The sequence below is a fragment of the Melanotaenia boesemani genome, chromosome 16, assembly GCF_017639745.1.
Source record: "Melanotaenia boesemani isolate fMelBoe1 chromosome 16, fMelBoe1.pri, whole genome shotgun sequence".
NCBI classification, from domain to species: domain Eukaryota; kingdom Metazoa; phylum Chordata; class Actinopteri; order Atheriniformes; family Melanotaeniidae; genus Melanotaenia; species Melanotaenia boesemani.
In genome coordinates, this window is record NC_055697.1 from 21,766,086 (window position 1) to 21,793,647 (window position 27,562).

The following is a 27,562-nucleotide window of genomic DNA, read 5'->3' on the forward strand; positions in this document are numbered from 1 at the left end:
AAAGAAAGAATATGTGGGGTTTGTTTGGTTGTTTTTTCTACCGTACTTAAAAATTTAACAAACCATGAACCAACAGGAAAGGTAAGATAGTGAATTTTGTCCATAGCTTCCTCAGGAAGCTATGTTGGCGTGCTCGCCTTTTGAAGGCAGAACCTTGCTTCTGTCCTGTTGTGCTATAAAAACTGCAAACAGTTGTTACTGGTTTTCAGTTCAGAGACTGGATTTCCTTTAAGTTAGTACTTCATGGCAGCACAGTGTGAGATTTTATCTCAGACGCAAGTAACTTATGTGTGTATGTCTGGATAAAGTTAAGTGTTGGTAATTTGAGACTGATGGCAGTGGTAGTACAGCTAATCAATACAGTAGTGGCTGTCATTTATTTCTCATATTTTGGCAGACAGTACAGATGAAGTCATCCTTTCTGAGAAACAGAAACACCTTGGGTGTAGTTCCAGTTATGTTGCAATGGAAACCCAAAGCTCATGTGCATAATTTTTTTTCTAAGACATCAGGGACCTGAGCTGTGTCACGTAGTACTACTCTACTGTTATAAATACATCCACACAGTGAGCTGACAGCGGAAATTCCAGAACTGAGTTATGCTCCACAACCTAAACTACATCCACCTTTCTGGCCTTGGCAATACTCAACCAGAGAAAATATCATGAAAAATTGGAGATGTCAGCAGCTACAAACGAACATCAATCTTAACCAAAGTATCTCTTCATCAGCACATGTGGCAATTCTGCTCTGAACAGTAGGTTTGTTTAATTTGGGATGTTTTAGAGCAGTAAAGTCCTGTTATTCTGCTATACAGTGTTCCATCAAATCAACTACTGGGAGGGAACTTCGGAAACTGCACCGTGTTTGACCACCAGTTATGATGATATAATTGTCCTAAGCCTGATATGATTGACCTTTTAGCTTAGAGTCGGGCTGCCAAAATCTTCATAATTACTGAGAACAAAACCTTAGATGTGCTCCTACTCAAAAGACAAATCCATCATTTAGTCCTTTTTTCTTACACAGTAACACCATCTCCTTCCCCTTAATAAGGGATGGTCTGGTGTTTCCAATGCTGAGATAATGAAGGAAGCGCTGAAGCTCCTTGTCCTAGTATTAAGAGAATTCAGCAAATTCTCCTCATGGCTGCCACAGAAATACTTACAGTCATTGTATTTAGTTAGAACATTACTATGCAAGATGTTCAAGCAGACCCTATATTTGAGGGTATGTCACACAAGCTTGTTTCTTAAATATAAAATAATTCCATTTAGTGAGATAACAGTTGTTTTTCTAACATTGTAGGCCTAATTAATAAATAAATAAATCTGTAAGCCACCAAAGAAAAAGAAAACTAAAAAGTGCTGTAATTACAAAATTAAATTTTACCCATTTCAATCATGCACCCAGAAATAATATGTTTACCTAAAAACATCAGCACATTATGCTCCAATTTCCCTCAATGGGGTGGTATAATTTGTCTGGGTCAAGGTTTCAGAATCTTTTTATAACCAGGCATATCATTTATCAACATATTTATTACCTCATCTTTACTAATGCTTTTGCTACAGCTTTAAGATGGACTTAAACTAGGTAAATGTGGTTAAGAGTAAATTAACAAAAAATAACAAATAACTAAAAGAACAAAGAAAATCTAATGAACTTAAATGACACACAATAAAATAAAGACCCAGAAATCGTAACAGTTGGAAATGTCTAATGTGAGAAGCTGAACAGCAACAACAAGATCTGAGCTAACAGAACAGAAATTAAAGATTCAATTTATTTTAAGTTACATCTGCTCTTGTGTTCATTTATTTGGGCATCAGACCAATAATCAGAAATTGCATAAGGTTTTAGTTGCTTTAGGAGCAGGACTGAATGGTGAAAAGAGAAACAGACAGATGATACACTATAAGATCTGGACTGGTGAAGGACAAGACAGACTTAATAAAGCCTGTCACAGTTTAAAAGCAACTTTTGTTACACAGTAAAAGCAGAAACTCTCATTCTTTCTTTCTTAAATTCTTACATTTTTACTTAGAATGGTGGAAATCACAGCAACGATTTCAGACTTGGGCTACACCTCAAATGTTGCAAGATCCAACAACACCATGTTCTCATCTCATCTAAAACTTATACTCAAACAATTCAAACTAAAACTGAGCAGCCAAGGCAAAGTTTTATCTTATACCCCAGCATCCCTTTTTTGGCCCATGCCATTATTCTTACAAATCATTAGTAAAAAGCATCACATATCTGGGAACTTAATTTTGTGGGAACAGTGTTTCAGACTTGAATAACGAGCACAATGTCTTTAGGTGGCCCGCCTACGACCGTCATCCTACCATTAGACTCAATGTGTTCCAGCAGTTTAACAAAACTTATCATGCTGTTTTAGTAAATGGGTTATACATGGGAAATCCCCAAAGTCTTTCTTGGCCATCAGAGAGTGCTGTCATATTCATCATTAAGCTCAAATACCTATTTCCATGACGGGTGTTATGACCTGAACAATAGGATATCCACTGGAAAGCTAGTATAAAACTGATAATGAGACAGAAAAAGAGAAGAAGATGAGGAGTGAGAGGAGAGGGGAAAGGAGGGGGATCCTAAAGACATAAGATCATCCAAGAAAAAAAAAGAGTTTTGAGAAAGAGAGCAGTGTAAAAATGCTAAATGCCAGAAGGAGAATGTTTTGTTTTGGATGTCATGCATGAGGGGAAGTTGTGATTAGAAAAACAAATCGGTTCATTCATGACAAAAACAAAAGAACTTGCTAACAAAATGCTGTGAATTAGGATTTCCAGCTCAACAAAATACTGCCACTTTATTCTAAATTTTAAATACCCATAGGACTCCCAAATCAAAACCCCATATTAATTTTGAATAAGAACATCAACAAGTGGTTAGCTTGTAATTTAATAGGTTGGTTGGAAATATTAATGTTCAAAGGAAACAAAATCACTCTAAAATTTAATATCAGAATAGTGTAAACACACATTTAAGGTAATTTAGTGAGTCTAAAGGCAACAATCAATGCGGCTTCCGTGCAATAACACTATCTAAGGAGGCTTTTGACCTCCTAGCTTTTCTTTCATCCCAGCTGATCCTCATATTGCTTACGGAAACAGTCTCCCACAGGAAAGAATTCCCAGCAACGCTCCTGGTACATTTTCCACACATAGGATTCCTGGTAGAGTCAACAGAACAGACATGTATCTTGAAGTCACATCAAATGTATACATTCATTAAGGCTGAGCTCACTGGATCAGTAAAACAGCAGTCAAGACAGTCAACAGAAAATACATCTGAAGTTATAACTTCCATTTTTTCTGTCTAGCATGCCAGAGGAACATTTTACACATTCCACCAAGCAGCTCCTCTTTGAAGTGAGAGAATTAAACCACTGAAAGAAAACACACAATATATCTAGGAATAAGTCCCAATACCCAGTTCAATATGGAAATACCACCCAGATGTCTAAATTGTTTCAGGCTGATTTAAAATTTTCTATTTTCTTCTTTTGATCAGTTGTGCAGCGTTATATTGAAGAGGCAGTCTGTGCCAAAATCCAAATTACAAAGTGAGAAAAGAAAAAACTTATTAGAATTAAACATGTTCTTATCTAGTGAGGCACATGCCCCTTTCATTGACAAACAGCTTGAGACAAGAAAGAGAAAATGCACCTCTTTTAAAGGAGCTGAAGCAGATAATATTTACTGCAAACACTCATCTCGGCCCAGTGCAACAAGTCATGCTCGATTTGTTGAAACAAAGAGATGAGAGAAGTTAGTAAAACACCTTGAAATCCATTCTTTAATGTATAAGTTAAACATAACACCAGTTTATGAGTACAAAGAGAAACTGTAATCATGCGGTGCATGTCTGGCATGCGCATTATCATTAAATGTGCAAGCCTAGGGTCATATGGCTTTTGAGAGATGGTGTGAATGCAAATTTTGTCTCACTTGAAAAGGTTACACTACAGCTTAGTCATTATTATGAAAAATGCTAGAATTAATAGGTCACCAAGACATGGAGGAAGTGGAGGATGCATACATTAAAGGAAGTGATCTTGCAGTAACAGTTGGGATTGTTTAGGTTTGTTTCAAGTGCCCCCCAAATACTTGCTCTGACTGGATCATGCAGTATAACAGAAGAAATAGTTATCATGGTTATCATACCTGTCCTGTGTGCTCAGTTTCATCCTTGTTAATAAGATACATAAAAAAAAATCTGCAAAGACACAGAGGAGGAAATCGTGTAGCAAGTTAAAAATCTCCCACTCATACTTGGAATTAACATGGAGTAGAAAACATTTGTGCAGAAATTTGCAGCATTAAATTAGCTCCTGGGATTGTGAGAGACAGGAATCCAGTTGTGCATTTCCCACAGAAATATAGCAACAGAAAACAGCTGCATTTTGACAAGTTTGATTAAATATTCATTTTAATGCTGGCAAATATTAAAAGACTGACAAGAAGCAAGGAATAATGAAAATTACTTTTCATTCTGTTTATCAAAACATGAATACTGATGATTCAGATGGCAGACCTTTATCTAGTGTGCCAAAAATGTCAGCTGAAGCACCTCCATACATAAATAAAAATGAGCACGGAAAAGTCAGTCAGTCAGAGGATGAAAACCATCTTGCAGGATTCACAGTAATTAGGCTCGGTTAGCTTTTGTCCATGAGGAGGAAACTGAGGACATTATAATACATTTTACTGCTGTAATTCTTTTCTGCATTTCCTAATCTTTGCTGGTATTTCATCTCATTTTGATAAATTGGTATTCTTCTTTGAGTGTCCCTTTTACACTGAAGCATTTTTTTTCAGAAATAAAGTATAGAGGAAGAGTTTATTAATAACATCCTGTGTACTCTATCTGCTCATCCCGATGTTTGTATGGTGGTGAAGTGCCTTGACATTTTAAAAAAAAGAAGAAAATGCAGGATTTTTTTGCTTCCCTTCAGACTACTCAGTGTCATTTCAAACCCATGATGGCATGATGATAATTTATGCACACATTACTGAAAAATGAATGCTGTCTAAACAAGATCATGATTTCAATCTATCCTACAAACAGCAAATTCAGATTCAATAAGATAAGTTTACGATAAATAAACACTGTTTACAGAACTTTTCATCAAGATTTGGTTTCAAGACAAGTAAATTAGATACCATTTTCAAGTTTGACAGAAATATTAATAAAGACTGACATTTAAACAGCTAAGAAGATAAAATCAAAGGTTGTAAAAATGGTGGAGTTATGTTTAACATTCTTATTTTTTGCAAATAAGAACAGAGTGTAAATAAACTCACAGATAGTTGGCCAAGTTGTGCTCCTGAAGAGTGTGAGTCTCAAAACCGTGAGGGATGGTATCAAAGTACTCACTTCCTATTCCACATATAAAACATTTGGTCTGCAGAGAGAAGATGTGAGACACCATGACTCATGAAAAACTTCAAAAAAGAATCTCTAAATCCAAACCTCAAGACCATAGTCCTCTTGTTTTTCAGTGGTCTGTGACTCTTATGTAGTTTGTGATTTGCAAAAACAAAAAACACCTTTCGTTTTGTTTTTTGTCATTTCATTTGTTTCCTAATGCTCCCTCCACATTACTGCATTTTTGCTAAGGTTCCGCAACATTGTGTTGATACTAAACGTACAACACAGTCTAAATTGGCCTTGCTTGTATTTTCATGCTGGTAGAAGCAATGGTAAAATGTTTGTTTTGGGTTTAATGCAATATATGTGTCAGGTCACTTGTATTTAGAGAGACAAATTATGGGAGGATGGAAACAGCAGCTGAAACCCATTTATCATTTCTGAGTGCAACAGAGCATAATGGTGCTGAAATTTAACATCTGGAAAAATATGTGTAAAATCTGTGGCACTGTCATTGTAAGAGTGAGAAATAAATCATATAAAAACTACAAGATAGCACATATGAAATAAAAAGCATTATAAAAACTATACCTTATTTTAAATTGATAGTGTTATACACAAATTTCTGTTCTGTTTAGCCCACAGCAGTTTGTAAAACACTTTGGTTATGCTTAAATTCCTTTTGAATGTGTGCAGCCCAGTGAACCATAGCTCTCTGCTATTTTTCATGCATTATTGTTTTCTCTGTGAATGTAGAACAGCAGATGATGACGTTAAAGAGTTTGCCAAAATGTCAGAAAGGAGAAAAAATATGCATCCAGTGACATCATACAAGTATTCTTTATGCTTGGAGTTCAGCTAACCACTGTTAGACCATCTCGACTGCATATTTTCCATTGATTACTTCATTGTCTCCCCTGCAGTTATTTTGGTTGATTGGTTGTGTTTTTTTTTCCTACTACAAACTATAGCTGTTACTGAGTGTGGGTTTGTCTCAGGTTCAACCATGCTTGTGTTTTCTGCAGTTTGATCCAGAAAGGTTGTGTGTGGCTGCCTGGTCCACTGGCTTCATCAAAACAAAACCTGCAAACAACTTTATCAAATACCAGCAATGCAATATTTGAGATCACACTGAAATTTGGATTATAAAGAAATTCTATGCTTGTCAGAGGTAAGACTTCAGTGTATACAAGAGCGTATTTGGTAACAATATGTCAAACTGTCTCACCTCCATATCCTCTTTCACCTGTTCCTGCTGATCTCGAAGTTCTCCAAAGGCATCAATTATCAAGCCTGAAAAATTGCAGAAGTGTGTGTCTGTGCATCATGTTCAAGGCTGAACTTGCATGTGAATGACAGGTGTCAGTAATACTTAAGGCCTTAGCAGAATAAACAGGTAGGTGGCCCATTTTACAAACTCATGAAAAATTCATGAAACATGTTTCAAACATCAAAAACAGATCTATTTGTGCGTTCTGATATGAATGTATATGTGCATGTCTTCAAGCTCAAGCGTACATGCAAAACAAAGTCATAGACTCACCCTGGATGATGGCAAGGAGGATAACAATAACGAAGAAGAAAAACGTGATGTCAAAGACAATTCGCTCAACCTCAAACTCATCTCCAGCAGGATCCTCAATCTCGTCACCAATACCACCGCCTGCACGCACTCCCACATACATGTGGAACATATAACACTAAGAAAGAGAGATGTTCGTAGTTAGAACTTTGAATTTCACTTAAGGATGAAGAAATTTCTTCCTTTAAAATGCTACCCCCAAAGAGACTTGGTCTCAGGCTGTATCAGTATTCTGCACCTTAGACAGTTTCCCTGACTATTAAGAATTAACATACAAGCAAGGACTTTACTCTGCTTCAGAGTACCAAGAATCAAAAATTATGCATTTTATATGACTGAGGATTTAATGTAAAATCCCTTAATTCCTATAGAAACAGTGTTTTTTTTTTTTACTGCTATCATTATATATGTCGCCTGCATATGTGACTGACAGTGGAGTCTAAATCAGAATAGAGCAGGCGGTCAGGTGTTAGCATTGTGAATGTGCAAACAAAGAACTATTCTGAAGCACCATCGGCTGTCTTTTTTCCATCTGTCCATCATCTTCTGAAAAGGTAAAGGAAAGACAAAGACAAGAGGCTGTTTTCGCTTTATAATTGGGGATCACCATCAAAATCCTTCTTTATTATTCTTAATCTAGTGTCAGAAAATGAAGTTAGTAGCAGTGTTTGTATTGGAAAGACAAACAGAGAAAGATCATGAGGAAAGATGGATGTAGATAAAAGCGAGTGTCGGTGTCAACCTCCAAATTGAACTCACAGTAAGCATGTCATTGCACTTCATATCTTGGGTGTTCTTGTCGTCGCTTTTGTTGTAAAACTTCCTGAAGAAATTGAAGGCTACAACTGTGTAGAGATACACCACAACAGCCAGAAGACCCACAGTCAGGACCAACTGACACACACACACACACACACACACACACACACACACACACACACACACACACACACACACACACACACAATTAAATAAAAAAGGATGAGCTTAAATGCAACCTTTCAAATGCAGCTCTTCCTGACAATTCTTAAAATAACACAGTAGCTTTAAAGTAAACATTGCATGCATCCTAACTGAACATCTGAATACAAACTGAACCAGATAACAAAGAATAATGTGTGACACACATTTGCAAACCCACACACCTGTTTCCCATTGTGTGTAACAGAGGAGAGGATGGTACGAAGTGTCTTAAAGCCCATAGCGATGTCCAAAAGGTGGGCAGCAAAGAAAAAGTTGTTATAGTGACCCAGAACTGACATGGTCATGTACCAGGCCAAGTACAAGAAGGACTGAGGCACACACACAAGCACAAACAGACATAAAACAGCCAACATTAGATTACTGGAATAGATAGACACAAATGTGCACTTTAGATAAGGTAGAATCACAGGATATTACCACCATCACTTCTGCTGCATGTGGATTTGTATAAAACAAAATCTCAGCGCAGAAGACGGATGGATTCAGTCATGAAATAATGGAAATATTTTACACACAATGCTCAGTCATAACATATTATTAGTTAACAGAAATTACAGGAAGTGACACCTTTATCTGTCTTTTGGTAGAACAATATAGCAAAAACAAATCAAAGAAAAGTCATAAAGCATTTGATACATCAAAACTTACATTGTCAGTGAACACAACTCCTAGTTTCCAGACCTGGTACTTTACATCAATGGAGGTAAATCTGAAATAAATAGCATTACCAAAACGATACATAATGATAAGAACCTTAGGAAATAAGGTCAAAATGTCCATGGCTAAAATCAGATCCCTTTTCTAACAGAAAGTTTCTGTTATGTGGCTTCTTCTCAGAATGTCCTGTTCTTCCTCAAGTACAAGATAATGTTCTTGGACCTTCTTTTGTCTGGCCACTCGTTAGATAACACACATTGATACATCCTCACAATCACATAAACCATATTGGTGGAGTGGTTACAAATAAATGCATGGGCTATTAATTGTAATTTGTCCGAGAAATTGATTCAAGATGGCACACAGATAATACATAAATTAACCATAAATAAGCCCAAGGCATTTATACAGAGAGTTGAGAGAACCCATTTATTATTATGGGTTTCATTCACATCTACACAAAAAACACCAACTATAGTAAACTAAACTAAACAAAGAAACATAATAGAAAGGGCAGAATTGTTACCTCGTTTTATATCAATATCAGGCTGTCTGCATGCTAACACACAAGCTGCTTTTTTCTAGAGCAGCAAGCAACACTGCAAACACCCCTTTAAGCTAGCTGCCCAGCAATCAAATAAGTAGGACAACAAAAGGCAGCATTCTTTTTGCATCTTTATTTGCATGAAGGAGAATACTATTATACCGGAAATCGCCATCTTCCCCCAAAGTGTCTTTATGGCTTCAAGATCTTATTCTTTTTTTTTTTTACCTGGAAAACATCAAGTATACCTTGAGGGGTTTATCTACAATATTTGGGACTGCTTGGGGCCCTGTGACTGATTACATAATAAAATTGAAAACATTACAAGATAAATGAAATACTTATTAATGAGGCAAACATATCTAACCCTGTGTCACAATATATATTGATCTTTGTAGTAATACCAAGGATTGTGAGCCCAGTATTTGAAGTGGGAAGTATGGGCAGATTATTCTTTTTGGCTTTGACTTTTGTCTCTACTGGGGCTATGGGAGTTATTATGAAGGACCAGGGTGGAGGAGGAGGAGAATGTCACTGATTTTCAATTAACTACATTGTATTGAATTGTATTGTATGTACCTGTTGGATGTACAAAATAAAATGGGCAAACTATAAAAATGTATGTGAAAAACAAAAAACATACAAACAAAAAAAAAGTTAAATTTAGCCTGAAACTATAGACACTGCTAAATAAATGCTAAACTAGATGTTTGAACTTTGATAAGGATCTTATTAAGAATGCAGAATTGCAAAGACTTGGGCATTTCTAATACTTTTTCTACTCACAGTGTACTCCAGGCAGATTCCTTCTTGAGCCTTTTGTCTTTTCTCCCAGAACGGAAGTCTAGAGCGGCTTGGTCTAGGCCCAAGAGTTCACTGATCTTCTCACAACCATAAAAGTCAGCATACTTATCCATCACCTGAAGGGACAAAAAGATGTTGCATGGAAACAATGGAGTTTGTTTTTCGGTGTGTTTTGATTTTAATATAGTGTGACATGAGATCAGTAAAAGTAATTGGGTGCACTTTGTGTACAGTCTGTACCGTAAAGAGACAGCTTAGTTCAGCTGACAATATGATGTGCTGCTCATACAGTAATTAAAGCTGAACTGAAAGGATTTTGTCATATCCTTACTGGAAATGCATAATGTTTTAAGGGAAGAATGATTGCACACCAAGTTGCAAATGACATTGTGTAAATGACTGAGGTTCATTCTGGTCTCACAGTATATGAATAATTAGCATTAATCCAGGCTTTTATTTTACCCTTTACCTTATACTTGTTTGCATAGCATAATCTCCATTAATACATTTTCCTAATTTGATCATCATTTAGATACAGAGAATCTTTGGTGTACTCTCAGGATCCTATGAAATGTCATGATACTTGACTAATTAAATAAAAAGAGAGCTAAACAAAGTTTAGCTTTATCATAGAGCCCCTTTTGTAATTGAAAACAAAATTACTTTAGCATGTGATAAGTATTACAGCAAACTTTCATAGTGGAATGTGGATTACCAGAGACGTGAAGTCATTATACCGTCTAATTTACTACAGACTCAGACACAGTGATGCAGTGCAAGTTTTTAAATGTAAGGTGTACATGATGGGTGTACTCTATATGACAAAGTGCCCACCCTGGTGGCAAATAGCCAAAGCTAAAGTGGGAGCTCTGTCATATGTAAATTAAATTTGATACAAAGTCAAAGCATTTCTGCCAATTCATATTATAGGCCAAGCCATTACTTTATCTTCCTTAATGTGATGGTCTGTACATAACGGAGGACATTATTTTACATAAGATGGACTGTGCTTTATAGAGATACTTTTGGGCTATCAAAATGAACTGTAGTGTTTGTCATTGTTGTCTGAAACACCACTCAGGTCAACTGATGTCCAACTCTGTACTGCTAGGAGACAACAAAGCATCCAACTGATCAACAGACACAACATTGCGCCTCTGCATGCCTCAATGCAAGATTTTCTTGGTTTTGTCTAGACTGGTTTTATATCACATTTTACAAACATTGGAACTGCTTATAAATTGTGTTTAACAATGGCACATCATACTTACAGGATAACCAGCAAATGCACAGCACAAATTATTAGATTTTTTAACATGAATAGGGCTGAATATTCTTGGCTATATTGAATGTATAAAAGTCTTACACTAACAGATGTGCTGTTGTTGAAATTTCACTTAATTTTTGAATTTTAAAATGTGCTTCCAAAATATGATATTTTAGTTAGTTTTTTTAACACTTATTTTACCAGGGAAGTCCTGTTGTGATTAAAAAATATCTTTTTCATTAACTACAACCACAACTCCTCTCAGAAATAATATAGTAGAGTTCTCCGTGACACAGAAAATATTCCTAAAAAGGAAAAAGGATGAAAACATATTTCATTAGAACAATTGCTAGTTTAATTCATATCCAACAAGCTCTAACACAACAATCTGAATGAGGAGGCTTACAGTGTGTCACTGTTTCAGGACAAAGGGAATGATTACAACTTGCAGCTAGTTTTGTAATGCACTGTCACTGTATGAAATGTGCCTATAATCAAATACAAATTACCTTCCTCTTCACAAATTTGTCCCAGTAATTACTTGGAAATGATCTGAAAAGACAGAGATGACATCACAAACATGAATTAGCAAAATCATTAGAAATCATTTTTAAATACAGATACATGTTTGTAGTAACAGTTAAACCTTTAACCAGACTATAATTGTTTCCATTAGCAGATTTCTTAGATTTTTTTCTTTTTATTTGATTTTAATATAATATCAGAAAATTGTATCATATTAAATTAAGAAGCCATGAACATACGGCGTATTAATGACCAGTCGGTCCCATTGCCCTTTGATGTCTTCTTCTGGAGGCTGCTGTGTCACATACAGCCCATCAAACTCCAGCCTCCGGGCCACCTCTTTCTCACGTTTAAAAATCATTAAAGGAACCTTTCAATCAAATAATGTGGATTATTTACTTGTGTTAACTGTTAAGTTAGCAAAGCTTTAAAAATTTTAAACCCTAACTGATAAAGATGTACTAATATCCAGTTATTCTATAGTTTTAAAAGATCTTTATTGTTTTTACGCTGAAAAGAAACTGACTTGTTACAGTCAAAGCAATTATTACACACGTGCAGAAGATACTATTTAACTTCTATACCTTGAGGCAGTAATAACCAATAATACAACAGAAGGAGACGATTGTGTGTGCAATAACAAGGAGCCGAAGGGAAGGTTCCATGTATCCACTGCTCTCTTCCAGCACAAAATAAACTCTGCCTCTTCTGTCGTCTTCAGGAGCAGAGTCCAGTTTTTCACTGTAAACTGATGAGGTTACTCCTTCATCATCTTTGGATACAGGCAAGGATGCTACCTGGGAACAGAGAGATCCAGACATAGACAGCATGTTACTTGAGATGTTTCCCTAATACAATGTAAAACAATTCAATAAGACTACAATACATGACAACTTATATGGGAAAGGTAATTATACAATGTCTGGAAAATTCAACTTGGAAGTTTATAATTCTGCAAATTAACCTTTTATCCTTCAACATAATTTAGGCTTCAAGCTTTACATTAAATGAGATCAGAGAAGGTTAATTAGACAGACTCAAGCCATTACTTTTACAATATGGAGAAAACTTACAGCTGAGTTGGAACTATTAAGATCCTTTGATCAAGTAAGTAGGTTTCTTTTTAATTCAGTAGTCAGATTTAATATTTGGTTTTATTATGAATAAATGAACAAGTGGATTCATTTGAAGTTCTGTTAAATGGAACAGATTTTAACTTTTTTTTTTTTTTAAAGTAATGGAATCATTACTTAATTACTCTTAAAATGTTCTAACTCCGTGACTAACTTTTTGCAAGAAGTAGCTAGTAACTATAACTAATTACTTTTGTAAAGTAACATGCCCAACACTGCTAATAAATCTAATAAAGACACACATCATCTCTCTCTGAAATTTATTATGGTATGTAAATGAAGCATCTCGGAATCAGGCTCTCACCTTGTAGAAGAGAAGAATGAAGTTGATTGCAAAGGCGACAAACAGAGCCAGCAAACGCATGTTATAAAAATTCCTTGCAAAGTAGTTCTACAGGAAAAAAAAGAAAAACATTTAGGTATATTCTGTCTTTACATCCAAGTGCTTTTAAGAGGAAAATTAAGTGTATGCAAATATGAATCTTTATCTGTGTTTTTAATGTGTGTGCATTACATGCATAAAAGCATGTATGAATGTATTTGCACAATACCAGCAGGCTCTTGTTATGCAAGCTCATCATCTCCCAGAGGGCAGAATGTTGGCTCTGTGGTTCCTTTGACTTATTAGAGCATCTCTTGGCTCTACATTTTGCTTCTGCTGTCACATTTTCAGTTTTCTCCTCACATTTCTTCCTTCTGCAAACAATACAAACAAACAGATGGAAGGTCAAATAGCTTTACTTTGACATGAGAATATGTAGGATAGAGACAGGAGAATTTCCAGTTTTATGAATGTGCAATAAGGCTTTGTCTGATTCAACTAACACACTTTAAATTTTTTTAAAACATCACATGCTGTACTAATTCACTTTTAGACTAAGAAAAATCTAAGAATAATATTGCATTAAATATAATCCCTTTTATAATGGGAAGGAAAAGACTCACTCTGTTCTCTTCGTCTCAGGCTTTGCTTCATGATCAGCGGTTTCCTCTGTGCTTGAATGGTCCTTGAGGAAAGAAAACATTAACAAAGCATAACACACAATGAAAAAATAAAATATTTAAGAAGATGAAAAAGAAAGCAGCAACTAGGTTTAACACAAAAAACACAGAACAAAGTCAGAATTAAAGATGAAAAAGCAAACATATAAATCATACCACACTCTGGTGCTTCTCAGAAATATCAGTGGTGACAATGGCTCTGGAGGCTGTGTTGAACAGGTCACACAGACTGCCAGTGAGGTCTTGCGTTACAAGTCGGTATTGACCTCCCTCCTTCTTCAGTTTGAGACCAAATATGTCTGAAAGTACATTCACCTCTCTGGGAGAGGTCACGGCAGCTATCTGCCCAATCTCCTTCAATTCTGTCCTAGATGAGAAGCTGGCAGAGTACTTCCTTAGTCGATCCACTCCACTTGGCACCTCCATGACCTCATCGAGAGTTGGTTCAAGGATACCACCAAGCAAGTCTGACATCCTCATCCTTTTAGCTCCCTCAATGAGCCCACCACTAACAAAGGCTATGTACAGCACATATATGATGCTACGAATGATGACACAAATGCACCGGACCTGAGCCAAGCAAATCCATCTCAGGACTAGGATGATCGACATGAAGATATCTTTTAGTGTCATCTTCATCAATGTCCTCAGGTTTTTAACAGAAAGTAAAGATGTAAGCAACAGCCACCAGTAAAACATAAAAAACAGTCCGTTATGGTCTAGAGTTTCATCTTCGTCTTTACTCTTCTGTTCTTCTTTTCCTGTAGACCTCTCTCCAGAGTTAGAGCCAGAGATCTGGGCTGCCAGCTGCATCTCAAAGATGGTGTCCTCACAGAAATTGACAAACATCTCCATTTTCTCCTTCTCTCCACCCTCATTGACCACATCAAAAATGAACTGTCTCTTAGACTCTTTGACCTGTGGTTTCTCCCACTGTGTTCGACTATATTCACTGATCTCAAAGTAGACACGTTCAAAGCGCTTCCCGCTGCCAAGGATCTCAATGCGCCCAAGACATGGCTGGAAGTAAGTCAAGACACAGTCTGCCAGCTCCAAGAATGTCTTCAGCCTAGAATCTTTGGGCATGTGCTCGGACAAATTGGTGAGAAGCACAGTAATGCTGAAGCCAATGTCTGTTGCTGGCTCATGGAAGCGATCCACAAAGGCCTCATAATCCACAATTTCACTATCACTGGTCTCCATGCAGGAGAGCAGGAAGTGTATCTCAGCTTGAGAGAAACGCTTGCAGTTTTCCATGGCTTTCTGGAATTCCTTCCTAGATATTCTGCCTTTAAAATCAGGATCATACTCTCTGAAGGCAACGGAGGTGGTGAGATCCTTAAGTTTGAGGAACATATCAAAAAACCTGAGAATCATCTCCACATTGCCTGATGATTCCACCAGCATATCCACCATCTGCTTTCCAATAGTTCCATTGATGACATTACCTGCAAGGAGAAGACTTGTCATTGATTAATAATGGCTACCTGGAACTGAACAATGAATTCAGTCATCTGCTGTGAAAACAATGAAGCCACTGTATAAGTACTGCGTGCAAAACAACTAATGGTTCCTTGTTGCTGGCTCGAAAACATCTCTCTCTCACTCCTTTCAATCAGTGTGCTGGTTGTCCTTTGTCCTTGCCTAATGCCATAATAAGTAGGCATTAGTCCTCAAAGACAGGTGTTTGTCATCACTGACTAAGTTAACAAGCCTATTTTGATCTATGACTGTCATTATTTGTTGGTGGTAATGTTGATATAGCTGTAAGTAAAAAATGTAAAAAAAAACAAAAGTTGGAGAAAATTCAAATTAATATTTCTGGTAATGTGAATTACAGAAGCATGCTGATGCCCGAGCCAACGTAACAGTGTGTTGACAACTTATTACTTTTGTTGTGTCAAACAGATGCAAAAATGCATGGCTTAAAAAGGGTAAAAAAAGAAATAGTTACCTTCCAACATGGAAAGAAGAAACACAACCATATCCTTCTGTAAATCCATCAACTCTTTCAGAAGTTCAATTTGCCTTGAATCCTGGATAACGAGAATGTATTTAGGAAACTGTATATTTCACAGCATACACTGGACATATTTAGAAAGCACATAATAGATGGTATGATTAATATTTACATCCCCATCAGGCTAAAATGAAAACACCTGGGGTAGATAACCTATGATAGACTATCGCCAAAGGCATTATCAATTTTACTTTGGATGTGTTCCAGGGAGGAATAAACAATACCTGAGAAAGCTTCATCTGCAGGTGTGCAAAGACATGGAGGAATCCCACAACAGCGTCCCAAAGACGACTGTGAGCTAGACTTTGTTGATTCCCAGTACATGGACCCTGCATGAACACATACTGATATAAGTAGCTAGTGGAAAAGAATGAAGGATGTAGAAAAATAAAGCTGTGCAATACTCTTAGATAACTTGGAGGCTTCAGGTTTAGATATACTATTTTTTTTCAGTGTTTGATCAGTGCCAAATTCAATCTGCAGCATAACATCAACCACAGATGTACTAAGAATCTATCTTCAGCAAGAACATGCAGTACTGAAAGAAATCTTGTTTCCCCACAACAAAGTCTGAATCTCTTCATTATTCAGTTAGTCTGGGATTCAAGTTACACTGTTTACTGCAACTTGTATGTAGGTAGCTGATGAATAAGAACTACTCATTCTGATACCAATATCACTTATTAAACTGTCTTAAACTTTTGAAGAGTGCTACATACATTAAGGCAGCTATTACACCTAAAATCCTAATAAAATTACACAAAAAACATTATAATACTACAGCAGATGATGGAAACTGACCTGTATGTACTCAGTGAGTGTATTGAAGACCTGTTTGGCTACTTCAATGGCCTTAGAGAAGTTGCGCTGACCTTGTGTATCAATGACATCCTTCCCTGAGTAGTACCAGTAGAAGTCACTGATTGACTCCTGTAGTGTAGCACACACAAGCTTTTCTGGTTAATTAGATTGATGCAAATATTATTTAAAGACTAAATGTAATCTAAAAAATTATTAAATTAATTTTAAATTAAAGAATTCAGAAACAGGTCGTTGCCATATCAAGGGTCAACAGCCTTCATTATATTTTAATAATGTGGTTTGATTTCCTTCTTATGTCCAACAACATTACCTGTACTCTTAGTAAATAGTCCACGGTGGAAATAATGATGTTGACTGTAGTGTTGTTCCCAGTTTGTGTTCTTAAATAGTTCTGGAAATCTACAACATAAACAAAATACGAATATTAAAAACTGCATTACTTTATAATAACTGTAATGTTCCATGTTGGCAATATGACTACACAAACCTGAGCAAAGGCAAAACTTTTTTCCCCACTTACTTCTGAACACTTTGTTTTTAATCAACATCAGTTTACTTGTTGGGAACTTTGTGATAATGGGTTTGTGGATCCAACAAAGGACCAATTACCTGAGTTGTGCCCTTCACAGAGAAGTTGCAGGAAACGGAAAAGGTCACAAGTTAGGTCTTTATCAGGCATCACCTTCTCTCCTGAAAGGATGGGGTAGATATGGTCAAGAACTAAAGTGATCAAGTGACAGAATTACAAGTAATTAGTAGTGCTACATCAAAGTAAAGAGACCAAATGAGAAGGAAACAGCCTTTGACAATAGTGAAGGAGAATAAAAAAAATTTGAACTTTGAACTGAACAACTGTTCAAGGCCAGGGATCCTTCAGCTGGTTCCTCTGCCATGACATGGATTAACAGTAATGGATTTTTTTTCTTTTCATTTGAATACAGTACCTGAGCTCTCGTCCATGGCCATGCCTAATCCCTCTGCTTTGTTCTGCCTCTCAAATGCATTCAGATCCAAAACGCTGGATGGCAGTCATGCATGCGCGCACACACACACACACACACCAAAGGATAAGTAAAGCCTTTTTAGTCTAACCATTTTTATCAAATCGCTGAAGAAAGCCTCCCACCCTTTGTCACATTTGACAAGACAGTTTGTTTTTTGGGTTCTTTTTTTCTATGGCTACTTACCTACATGACTGCATGAGCCCAGCCATGCTCTGAAAAAAGTCAACATCCCGCTTCTCTCTTAGATAATTCAGCATTTTCTATCAGGAAAAAAAACATCAAAGATGAGGTCTAATAAATGGTGGGATGTCTCATTTGAACTGACTGATTAGTTTGAGATTATTGCTTTATTACTGCAAGTTTTACTACAGCGTGAGGTTTATTGTTATAACTGTAAAAGGAACTTCACATGCTGAATAGAGGGTGATTAAAAATAATATTCCATGTCAAAGTCCTCTATGTAAATGCTGGGCTCTTTTTATTAAATGAACATGGATGAGCGTTAATATTCTGATCACTCATGAGTGAACAGTAACAATAGCACAAGGTAAGACATTGAGGTTTTAGTAAAAGTGGACTGGTGATTGCCAACTAGCAGTGGCCAAGGAGAGACAAATCATGGTCCAGTGTAGTGAAGGGAGGTGTCTCAGAGTTACTCTAATTAAACCTGCAACTCAAAGGACTCTGTGTGTTTTTGTTTTTTTCTTTCTGTTGTGGTCTAGATGCAAACAATACATAAATGGACCTTGTATGCATTTTCATAAATAGAATAAGGGTTTCACATATGAGACATTGTGTTTTAATTAATCTACCAGTTCTGTAGAATAATTTGAACCTCCTGAGTCTAGCAGTTCTTCAGCAGAGCCTAGTCTAATAGGCTACCCCCACTACCCCTTTTTTGCATTGTCACATATAATAATAATAATATTAATAATAATAATAATAACAACTTTATTTGAAAAGTGCCTTTCAAAACATCTAAAGACACTATAATAATAAAAACAATAAGAGGCAAGAACAATAACCGTAAAATTCAAGGATAAAAACACAAGATATATGAGAATTAAAAAAAAAAAAAAAATCAACTGAAGAGTGATGAATAGAAAATGGAGTTATGTGGGATAGGCTATTTTGCACAGATAAGTTTTGAGTCTGGATTTGAAAAGAGGAAGGGAGCTGATATTTCTGATGTCAAGATGTAAAGAATTCCAGAGCTGGGGAGCAGAGCAGCTGAAAGCCCTGCTCCCCATAGTGGCGAGGTGGGCAGAAGGGACAGAAAGATCAAGAGAGGTGGAGGATCTGAGAAAACGCAATAAAGTGTTGATCTGAACAAAGTCAGACAGATAAGGAGGGGAGAGGTGATGGATGGCCTTGAATGCATACAGAAGGATTTTGAAGTCGGTACAATATTGAACCGGAAGCCAGTAAAACTGCTGCAGAATAGCGGTGATGTGATGGATGGAGGGAGTTCTGGTTATAATGTGAGCAGCAGAATTCTGGACCAGTCAAAGTTTACAAAGGGATTTTTGAGTAAGATCATGGAAGAGTGAGTTACAATATTCAGTTCAGGAGGTGACGAGACTGTGGACTAAGATGGCAGTGGTATGGGTGGAAAGGGAGGGTCGAAAGCGACTGATGTCACGTAGATGGTAGAATGCAGACTGAGTGACGTTATTGATGTAAGATTGAAAAGCTAGTGTGCTGTCGAGGATGAAACCCTGACTCTTGGTGGGGTAAAGAATTGTCAACAGAGATTGAAACGCAGTCAGTTTTGCATAGTGTAGATTTAGTTCCTACCAAGGGAAACTCTTCATTTATTGTTGTTGAGTTTGAGAAAATTGGAAGAAAACCAGGATTTAAGTTCAGTAAAACAGAGAGAGAGAGGGAGAAATGTGGGAGCACAGAATTTGGCTAAGTGGACAAACAGAGCTGGGTGTCATCCGCGTAACAATGAAAATTAATATTATATTTGGGGTAGATAATAATGAGGGGAAGGAGACAGATGATAACAAGAAGAGGCCCAAGGACTGATTCCTGGGGCACAGGGGAGGGTTGGGAAGTGCATGATTTGAGATGGATGAACTGAGAGAGGTAAGATTTAAACCAGTTTAATGGGTCGTGTGTGAAACCAATTGAGATTAATCTATTTATGAGAATGGAGTGGGAAATGGTATCACAGGTCGCACCCAGATCGAGGAGGATGAGAAAGGAGAGGAAACCGGAGTCAGCTGCATGACGAGGTAGTCTGTGATTTTTATAAGTGCTTTTTCTGTGCTATGGAAGGGGTGGAAACCAGACTGGAATTGTTCATAGAGATTATTATTAAGTGAGAATGGATTTGAGTTGCAACACCTTTCTCAACTATTTTGGATAGAAATTGCAAGATGGAAATTGGTCGAACATTTTTAACATCATTAGGATCTAAACCAGGTTTTTTCAGAATGGGTGTGATAGCAGCGGTTTTGAAGGAGGCAGGAACAATTCCAGAGGTGAGAGAGGAATGGATAAAGGCAGAAATAAGGGGGAGCAGAGAGGGAAGGGAGGCTTAAACCAATACTGAGGAAATAGGATCTAACTGGCAAGTTGAGAGTTCTGATTTACAGATTAGATCTGATATATCAGAGGCAAAGGGGAGCAGAAAGACAGAGCAATAAAGCAATGACAAAAAAGTACAGGAGGGAATATCAGGGGTCAGATCTTGGTGAATTTTTTCAGTGAAAAAAGACATTAAAGAGTTACACAAGATCATCTAGGGAAAGGATGTTGAGGTTCGGGAGAGTAGAAAAAGCAGAGGAAAGGGTGTCTGGGTAAATATTCTTAATATCTCAGAAAGACATTGTGCAGAAGATCTTTGCTATGGAGTGTTAGTTTGACTTTAAAAGAAAGAAGCAAATGATCAGTGAAGGGAAGGTCGTCAGCTTTAAAATTGAATGGGATCAGTCCAGAGCAGCAAACTAAATCTAATATATGCCCTTTAGCAGGGGTGGGAAAGCGTATATATTGTTTTTAACCAAAACTGTCAAGACAGAAAGCAAAGTCTTTAGTAAGACAATGGTTAGCATTATCCAGATGTATATTAAAATCACCCAGCAGTATTATACTAGGTGATGTGGTGGATAAGTGGGTCAGGAGATCAGCAAATTCATTCATGAAGTCAGAATTGGGGGCAATAAACACATACAACTGTAGTTGGAATAGGTCCTAAGAGTTGACAGACAGTTGATTCAAAGGATCTGAAGACTGGTACAGACAGCAGCTGAGCTTTCAACTGTTCTTGGTAAATTACTGTGAGACCTCCTCCGCGGCCATACACGTGAGGTTGACAGGTGTAAACAAACCCTGGAGGAGTAGAGTTGTTAATCTGTGAAAAGTCACTGGGTTGTTGCCATGTTTAGTCAAACAGAGGAAGTCGAACTTATAGTCAGTAAAGAGATCCTGGACGAGATGCCCCTTGCTCGTAAGAGAGCGTATGTTCAGCAGACCAAAGTTGACACAGGTGTCGGATTTGACAGGGAAGGCATTAGCCGACCTGGTCAGGCTGGCCATAGCAGTGTGGTCATCAGCCCTGCTGAAATTCTATGGAGGATAGCGAACAGTGTACCAGAGCGACTGGATAGGTGTGGAGTTGTCATAGTGAAAAGAGCGGTGAGAGCCCTGATGAATGTACTTTCAACAAGGCAGGAGAGCAGGAGCTGCATGGAGGTAAAGCACAACCTGTAGAAAAGGCTGAACTAGGTCCACACACACGAACACATGAAAATAAAATCCCTTGGATTGTCAGAGCAATTCTCCCCAAAGGGTCTATTAAAAGTTTTTAGAGTAAGACAGCAACTTAAAATATTAAAATATTCCAAACATACTGAAGAGCAGCAGCAGCAAGCAGTGCGCCAGCATTCACTCAAACCCAGAAGCAGACCTTAATTTAGAAAAACAAAAACAAAAAAAGGAATAGAATAGACTAACTAGAATAATTTGTTTCACAATTAGAAGCTGAACTGTGTGTTAATGCTCTGTAGAGTAATTCAGTCCAGATTTGAACTAAGTTGTACAGGACCTGGTCTGGGTGGTCTGGGTCCCCAAAAAGCAGTGGATTCACCCGTTTTGTGTATTAAAAGATGTTCAGAGATGCAGCCTGACGTTGATTACGTTAGAAAGCTAATCAGGCTGTGTTCTATCCAAGCTCATAGATAGTTGAAAAACTAAATGGACTGATGTTATTTACCTTATTTAAATGACGCCATGTTATTTTAGAATGCACATGGTTGCAAGCTCACAATTCTCCTCTGCCTGGATGTGCAAAGACAGCTGTGCACGCTCACGTAGGTGTGCACACACCCACCAGCAGACAGACAGCATGTCTTTGAAAATATGTGGCATCAATAACAGATAATAACCAGGCTTCACAAGCTTACCCTCCACCCCACCAACAAAACTGAGGTGCCAACGTTTACAGCTACAGTATTCAACAACATCTCTGCTCTATCGCTTCTAAAGAGCCAATAGCGTAAATCTAAACTGCAGCTGGATGTCAACACCTTTTCCAAGGCCCCGCTCAACTTCTGATTGGTTAGTAAAGCATTTGAGAGCAAAGCAGCATTCCTCTCATACCACTGGTAGATGAACTCCATGTGACAACATTAGCGCACACATCAAGTTATTAAATTGTCTCTCCTTTTTTTGTTCGTTGGAAAAACTCTTCATGCCAGAGAACCGGCACAGTGCCTTTAAGCCCTGCGCATAGCCAGCGGTAAGATGAGCAATAAATTTAGAACATTGGGAAGTCTACTGATGTTTCTATAAAATCACAAATACCTTCAGTGACTGAAATATAGATATATTTCAACATTAATATGTTTTGGAATTGCCTCAGTTGGATTTATTGTGGAATTAGTTACAGACATTTCAACATGCTTGGTTGTGTAGGCCAACAGACATGACACAAGAGAAGTAAAGGAGTAGGAAATAAATGATTTGTTGCACATGAAGTTTTTAACCGTTGAAATTCTGACGGCTCTTTTCTACACAACTTAGCTGTGCACATCAGTAGCTGCACATGTCACATACCATCGGAAAGATAACTTCTCTAATGGAAACCATTTTCTACTAGTGACAAGTGTTAAATCAACACTGATCAGCATACCTGCATCCCGAGCACAAAGTGACTTGGTAATCCACTGATCAATATTTTTCTGATAAAAATGGCCTTTTTTTAATTAACAAAAATCTCAATAGTCCTGTCTTTATTCTGTCTTATATATCTGGTTTGCCAGTAAACATTCATGATACAGTCATTTTAAAATGTGGCCAGTATGATTAGCTTTTGATTGACACCTCAGTTGAAATTAGGAGCCTCCATTTTATGTCCACAGGATATAATAGCCAACTGTGCAGCAAGAAAATGCATGGCTCTATTCTGATACATGCACCAAGCCAGCTGTTCAGGTTGAGGCCTGTTAAAAGGCGACTTCCAGGACCAATTGCATAATTCTGGTGGATTAGAAAGAGGCTCACTGCTGCTTTGCTTAGCCTCTGTAGAAACTGACATAAAAGTCAAGCAGAAGGTTTTCTGTGAAGTAATCATTTCACGAGTTTTGACACTGCTTTTTGCACCATTTATGCTTTCCAGGAAACCAAAAGAGGATGAAAACACCCTTGTGGTAGCTCTGCCTACATAAAGTCACCTCAGGTCAGTGGGTTATTCCTGAATGGACTGCATTCAGAGAAGTAGTGTCATAGACCACCTCAGAAAAGTACCTGAATGATAGGTTTGAATGTGTATTTAATCTGTGTTGAATGAGTTTACAGCTGTATTTAGAACTATCCACTTGAGCTCTTATAACACAGTATGGCTGTTATCAAATGTGAACAGCCTCTTTGTCGCAACAGGTCAGGCATTACAGACCAATATAATAAATGGAAAGCTTGGTCATTGGCTTTAAGTGGTTATTATGCAGCTGCTACAAATGTTTGTTTACAGAGCTCTGTTAAGTCTTGTTAAAAATAAGACATAGCAAATGTCAGCAACAGTAGATATGGGAACCTGTGTTATGGATGCAAATAAAAAAACAACTTGGATAGTTTTATACCAGAGCATCATCATTACCTGCTGAACAACGGCATTCCCCCCATTGAGAAGGGCGATACCTAGTTTCAAAGTAGGAGCAATCATTGAGCCCACGGCGCCTGAAATGAATTAAAGTAAAGAAGCTATACAAAACTTAACAAAAAGAAAAAAATAATAGCACATGATTCACATTTTAAGGGAGGAGCTAATCCAACAAGGTTTTTCAGATCAGTCTCAAGAAAGTGACTATATTCTTATATTCACTATCTACCAAAGACTTTAATTTCATCAAATTAATTCACTCAAAGAGCAATCGTCTGAGCTTAATGTAAGTGATTTATTTCAGTTGTTTTATGGTTTCCTACCTTTGCTGACACTTATGGTTTGCAGCACCATCTCAGAGGCTCCACGGCAATGCAACCTAGCCTGCTGGTACAACAGCTTCTGCTTCTCCATCTCCTTCTCCTGTAACACACAACGTGCAATTTGAAATAATTGAAATATTTAATCTTATCAATAAAAGAATATCATCCTCACAAAATATAAAATTAAGAAAAATTAGGATTAAAAAAGTTCAACATTAAATAATATCAGAATTTTTTTTTCAACATTTAGAGAAAGTTTACTCACTTCAAAGGTTTCCACCTCCTGCTCTTCGTCATTATCACTCTCTCTGCAACAACTCTGGGAAACCAAGCATACAAGGCCCAGTGGTGATGTAAAGAGGTAGAAAATGCAGTAAGTCAATAGAGGAGAAATAAAATATTTACAAATCCACTACACCTCATTTCTGACTGTATATTTTGTTATATACTCCATGTGACGTGCACCAGGACTTCAAAGCTAAACTAAAAGCCTATTAAGACCTGATGCAACATTCAAGTGCATCTGTACCGATGCAGAGAGAGACCCTCAGGTCTGAATGTGTGTAACACTTTTGTATTTTCTTCTCTCTGCAGTGTAATTTATTATTACTATATGAAGTGGTAACTGGCATCCAACTCAGTGAGTGAACATTTGAGTTCTTTCTATTATGCATTTTGTCTATAATGAGTTGAATATTTCTCTGATTTCCAGAACCAGAATAAATATTAAGACAAGATTACCACACAACATCTTCACAAGACTTTCATTCCAATGATGAGACCTTTTCCTTGCGCTATATTACCTTGGCCATAATAGCAACGTAGGACGCGTAGAGACTATCACTTCCATTCTTACTGTGAATAAAGAAAAAGGACACAGTATTGCTGTATGTCAGGGTATAGACAAATAAAATATACTGGAATTACATGGTCACTGGGACTGAAGTTGTAAATTATTCTTTTGGTTACACTGTTAAACATGACATCAAACAACCTTAGTGTGTGGCACTGAATTTGTTCACTAAATATCATCTAGGGTCTAGCCTATTTGATTACATCCTTGAAACAGTCCAGAAGAGAGCATTTACAGATTAAATAATTTCCTCTCCAGTTACACTTACAGATGGCATAGCACAATGATATTTCATGGAGCCAGTTCAGCATGCATCAATAAAAAAAAAGATGCAGGGGAAATAAGCAGGAATATTTCTTAACCCTTTGAAGCATAGTGTCTACTACAGGGGAAAGCTATTTAAAGAGTGTTTTATGATATGCATGGGTGTGGATGGTATATTTGCAAACTAGCCACTTCATTGGACATGAATGAGTGATCCAATACACTGCCACTTACTAAAGAATAAATATATTATAAAATTTCAAATATATACAAACATTGTAATCACTGAGTTTTCCTCAGTGATAAACACGTCAAGAAAATTAATGAAGCTGCTTTTATATGTATAAATATTTTTGTCATATAAATATTAAAACAGATTATGAAATATGCCATATTATGCCACATTTCATATGAAATATGAAAGAAAAGATTGGATTAATAAACCAGATAAAAAGAGTGAAATAAGATTAATATACAGAGAAGCATCACTGTACATATCAATAGAACTAGAATATTGCATGTGAAAACATTTGAAACTTTTTTTTTAACATTTTATGCATCACAGGGTTCATTTTTTCTATTTCATAAAGCAGATTAAAGCTCAAAATATTACACAAAAGGACATTTCCATTCCTGATGTCTATACATGACCTGACTTTAATGAAAATACACAATTTCACTACATGGTACGGACCACGAATGGATCTACTGTAAGAGGAAAACATGCATTACCTTTATAAGAAAATGCTTCTGGGGGCAAACCTACATTTGAGGCCCTTCCGAGACCTAAATAATATTATTTATTTCAAGCTTTCGGAGAACAATGGGCAAAGCTAAAAAAAACCCCCACTTCTGAACAATTTTGTATTGACTTTCATGGGGAGGAATCTGACCAGTAATAAAAGCAGACAAGTTTTTACTGCATGTAATCTTTTATAATGAGCACACACCTGCTTTCTGTCAGGGCGTTTCGACTGAAGAGTGTAATGAGTTGTAGGAGGGGATCGATCGGCTTGGCACCTTCTTCTACATCCTTTACATCTCCTTTGTCACCTTCACATTGATTCATCATTCCCCCCCTCTGAAGTCCAGGGAGAGAGAAAAGCTATTAATGTGTGGCTTTAAATGATTATATTATACACTGGCCACCCACAACCTCTTGAGGCTGAATAGAATTTAAACACACATGGTTTGCTTTCTTGCAAACATACAACCTTACATGATAATTTTTATGTCCAAAACGAAGACAAGGATTTGCCAACATTTACTGCGAAGCATGCATGTATACCAATCCTGTCCAAAATATCTCTATATTCTAACCAGTTTATGTGTATGTGCTAATTCATGTGTATGTGTGTGTTTCATCCAGTAATCCCATGAAAACTAATTATATACCAAAAAGCACATTGAATTTGTTTGGGTGTCATGTTTGTGAACAGTGTTGAGATGGCAAACAAAAATGAGAAAAAGCAAAACAATTACATCTTTGGAAAAGGGGGTTCGATACGTATTTAGTAGATTTCCAAAAATGGTTTAGAGATAAATTTGTATAATTTCATATTCCAGTAAATCACATCCAAACTGCAAAACCACTAAAGTGAACCATTAGCATTTAAAGCATTAGTGTTTAGTTCAGGTACCACCTACTTGGGTCAATGTCCTGCAGGTGTGAGATGTTACCTTGCTGCAACACACCTGGTTCAAATTAAATAATTCTCCAGCAGTTTTGTATCAAGTTCTGCACATGCCTCTTAATGACCCAATGGTTTGAGCCAAGTGTGCTGTAGAGGGGAAACATTTGAAAAACCTTTGGGACACTGGCCCAAGAGGTTTGGAGTTGGTGATCCCTGGTCTAGTTTTTTTGGCAGAGGTGTTGTAGCTGCAGTTAATGTTTAGCCCAAAACTACTGCTTTAAACTAATTTGGGCAGAACTGTGAAAAATGTGTCTTTTCATATCAAAACCACAAATGTATGAAAATATGAGGGAGAAAAAAGTAAGTTGTCTCAGCTTTTTTATTTGGATAATTGAAATGATATAGTCAAGTTAAAGAAGTTAGAGATGTGTTTGTTGTCTTTTAATAATCCAACATATTGTTCTGCTTTACTCTTCAATCGTACAGAACTATCTTTTAACTCACAACCATAACCACCCAGCCTCCAGTTTCAACTTACAGCTAAATCCTCCACAAGCCGTTCCTCAAAGCTGTGGTGTTCAGCTGATATCCAAGATTTATTGTAGCCTTGGAGGAACAGGTTGACAGCTCGGTGCCTGAAG

At 37.1% G+C, this 27,562-nt stretch overlaps 1 protein-coding gene across 3 annotated transcripts in view; it reads right to left on the minus strand.

The window, feature by feature from the left end:
- Positions 1-1,832: 1,832 nt before the first annotated feature.
- ryr2b (ryanodine receptor 2b (cardiac)) overlaps positions 1,833-27,562 on the minus strand; it is a 77,942-nt gene continuing 52,212 nt past the window's right edge. The window contains exons 76-105 of one of the 3 annotated variants that reach the window (XM_042010104.1): positions 27,460-27,556; positions 26,238-26,368; positions 24,974-25,025; positions 24,436-24,489; positions 24,171-24,270; positions 23,845-23,924; positions 17,925-18,001; positions 17,682-17,755; positions 17,347-17,427; positions 17,048-17,136; positions 16,717-16,845; positions 16,140-16,244; positions 15,850-15,931; positions 14,052-15,343; positions 13,839-13,900; positions 13,445-13,589; positions 13,198-13,284; positions 12,345-12,557; positions 12,000-12,130; positions 11,745-11,787; positions 9,951-10,084; positions 8,612-8,672; positions 8,125-8,271; positions 7,739-7,873; positions 6,941-7,097; positions 6,626-6,690; positions 5,331-5,431; positions 4,191-4,242; positions 3,693-3,763; positions 3,110-3,196 (exon numbers count right to left, since the gene is read on the minus strand). In XM_042010104.1, the coding sequence (XP_041866038.1) occupies positions 3,698-3,763; positions 4,191-4,242; positions 5,331-5,431; positions 6,626-6,690; positions 6,941-7,097; positions 7,739-7,873; positions 8,125-8,271; positions 8,612-8,672; positions 9,951-10,084; positions 11,745-11,787; positions 12,000-12,130; positions 12,345-12,557; positions 13,198-13,284; positions 13,445-13,589; positions 13,839-13,900; positions 14,052-15,343; positions 15,850-15,931; positions 16,140-16,244; positions 16,717-16,845; positions 17,048-17,136; positions 17,347-17,427; positions 17,682-17,755; positions 17,925-18,001; positions 23,845-23,924; positions 24,171-24,270; positions 24,436-24,489; positions 24,974-25,025; positions 26,238-26,368; positions 27,460-27,556 (4,042 nt within the window). In that variant the 3' untranslated portion in view covers positions 3,110-3,196; positions 3,693-3,697. Of the gene's footprint in view, positions 3,197-3,692; positions 3,764-4,190; positions 4,243-5,330; positions 5,432-6,625; positions 6,691-6,940; positions 7,098-7,175; positions 7,232-7,738; positions 7,874-8,124; positions 8,272-8,611; positions 8,673-9,950; positions 10,085-11,744; positions 11,788-11,999; positions 12,131-12,344; positions 12,558-13,197; positions 13,285-13,444; positions 13,590-13,838; positions 13,901-14,051; positions 15,344-15,849; positions 15,932-16,139; positions 16,245-16,716; positions 16,846-17,047; positions 17,137-17,346; positions 17,428-17,681; positions 17,756-17,924; positions 18,002-23,844; positions 23,925-24,170; positions 24,271-24,435; positions 24,490-24,973; positions 25,026-26,237; positions 26,369-27,459; positions 27,557-27,562 lie in introns of those variants that run through there. The other 2 variants (XM_042010103.1, XR_006013210.1) reach the window with 2 other exon arrangements.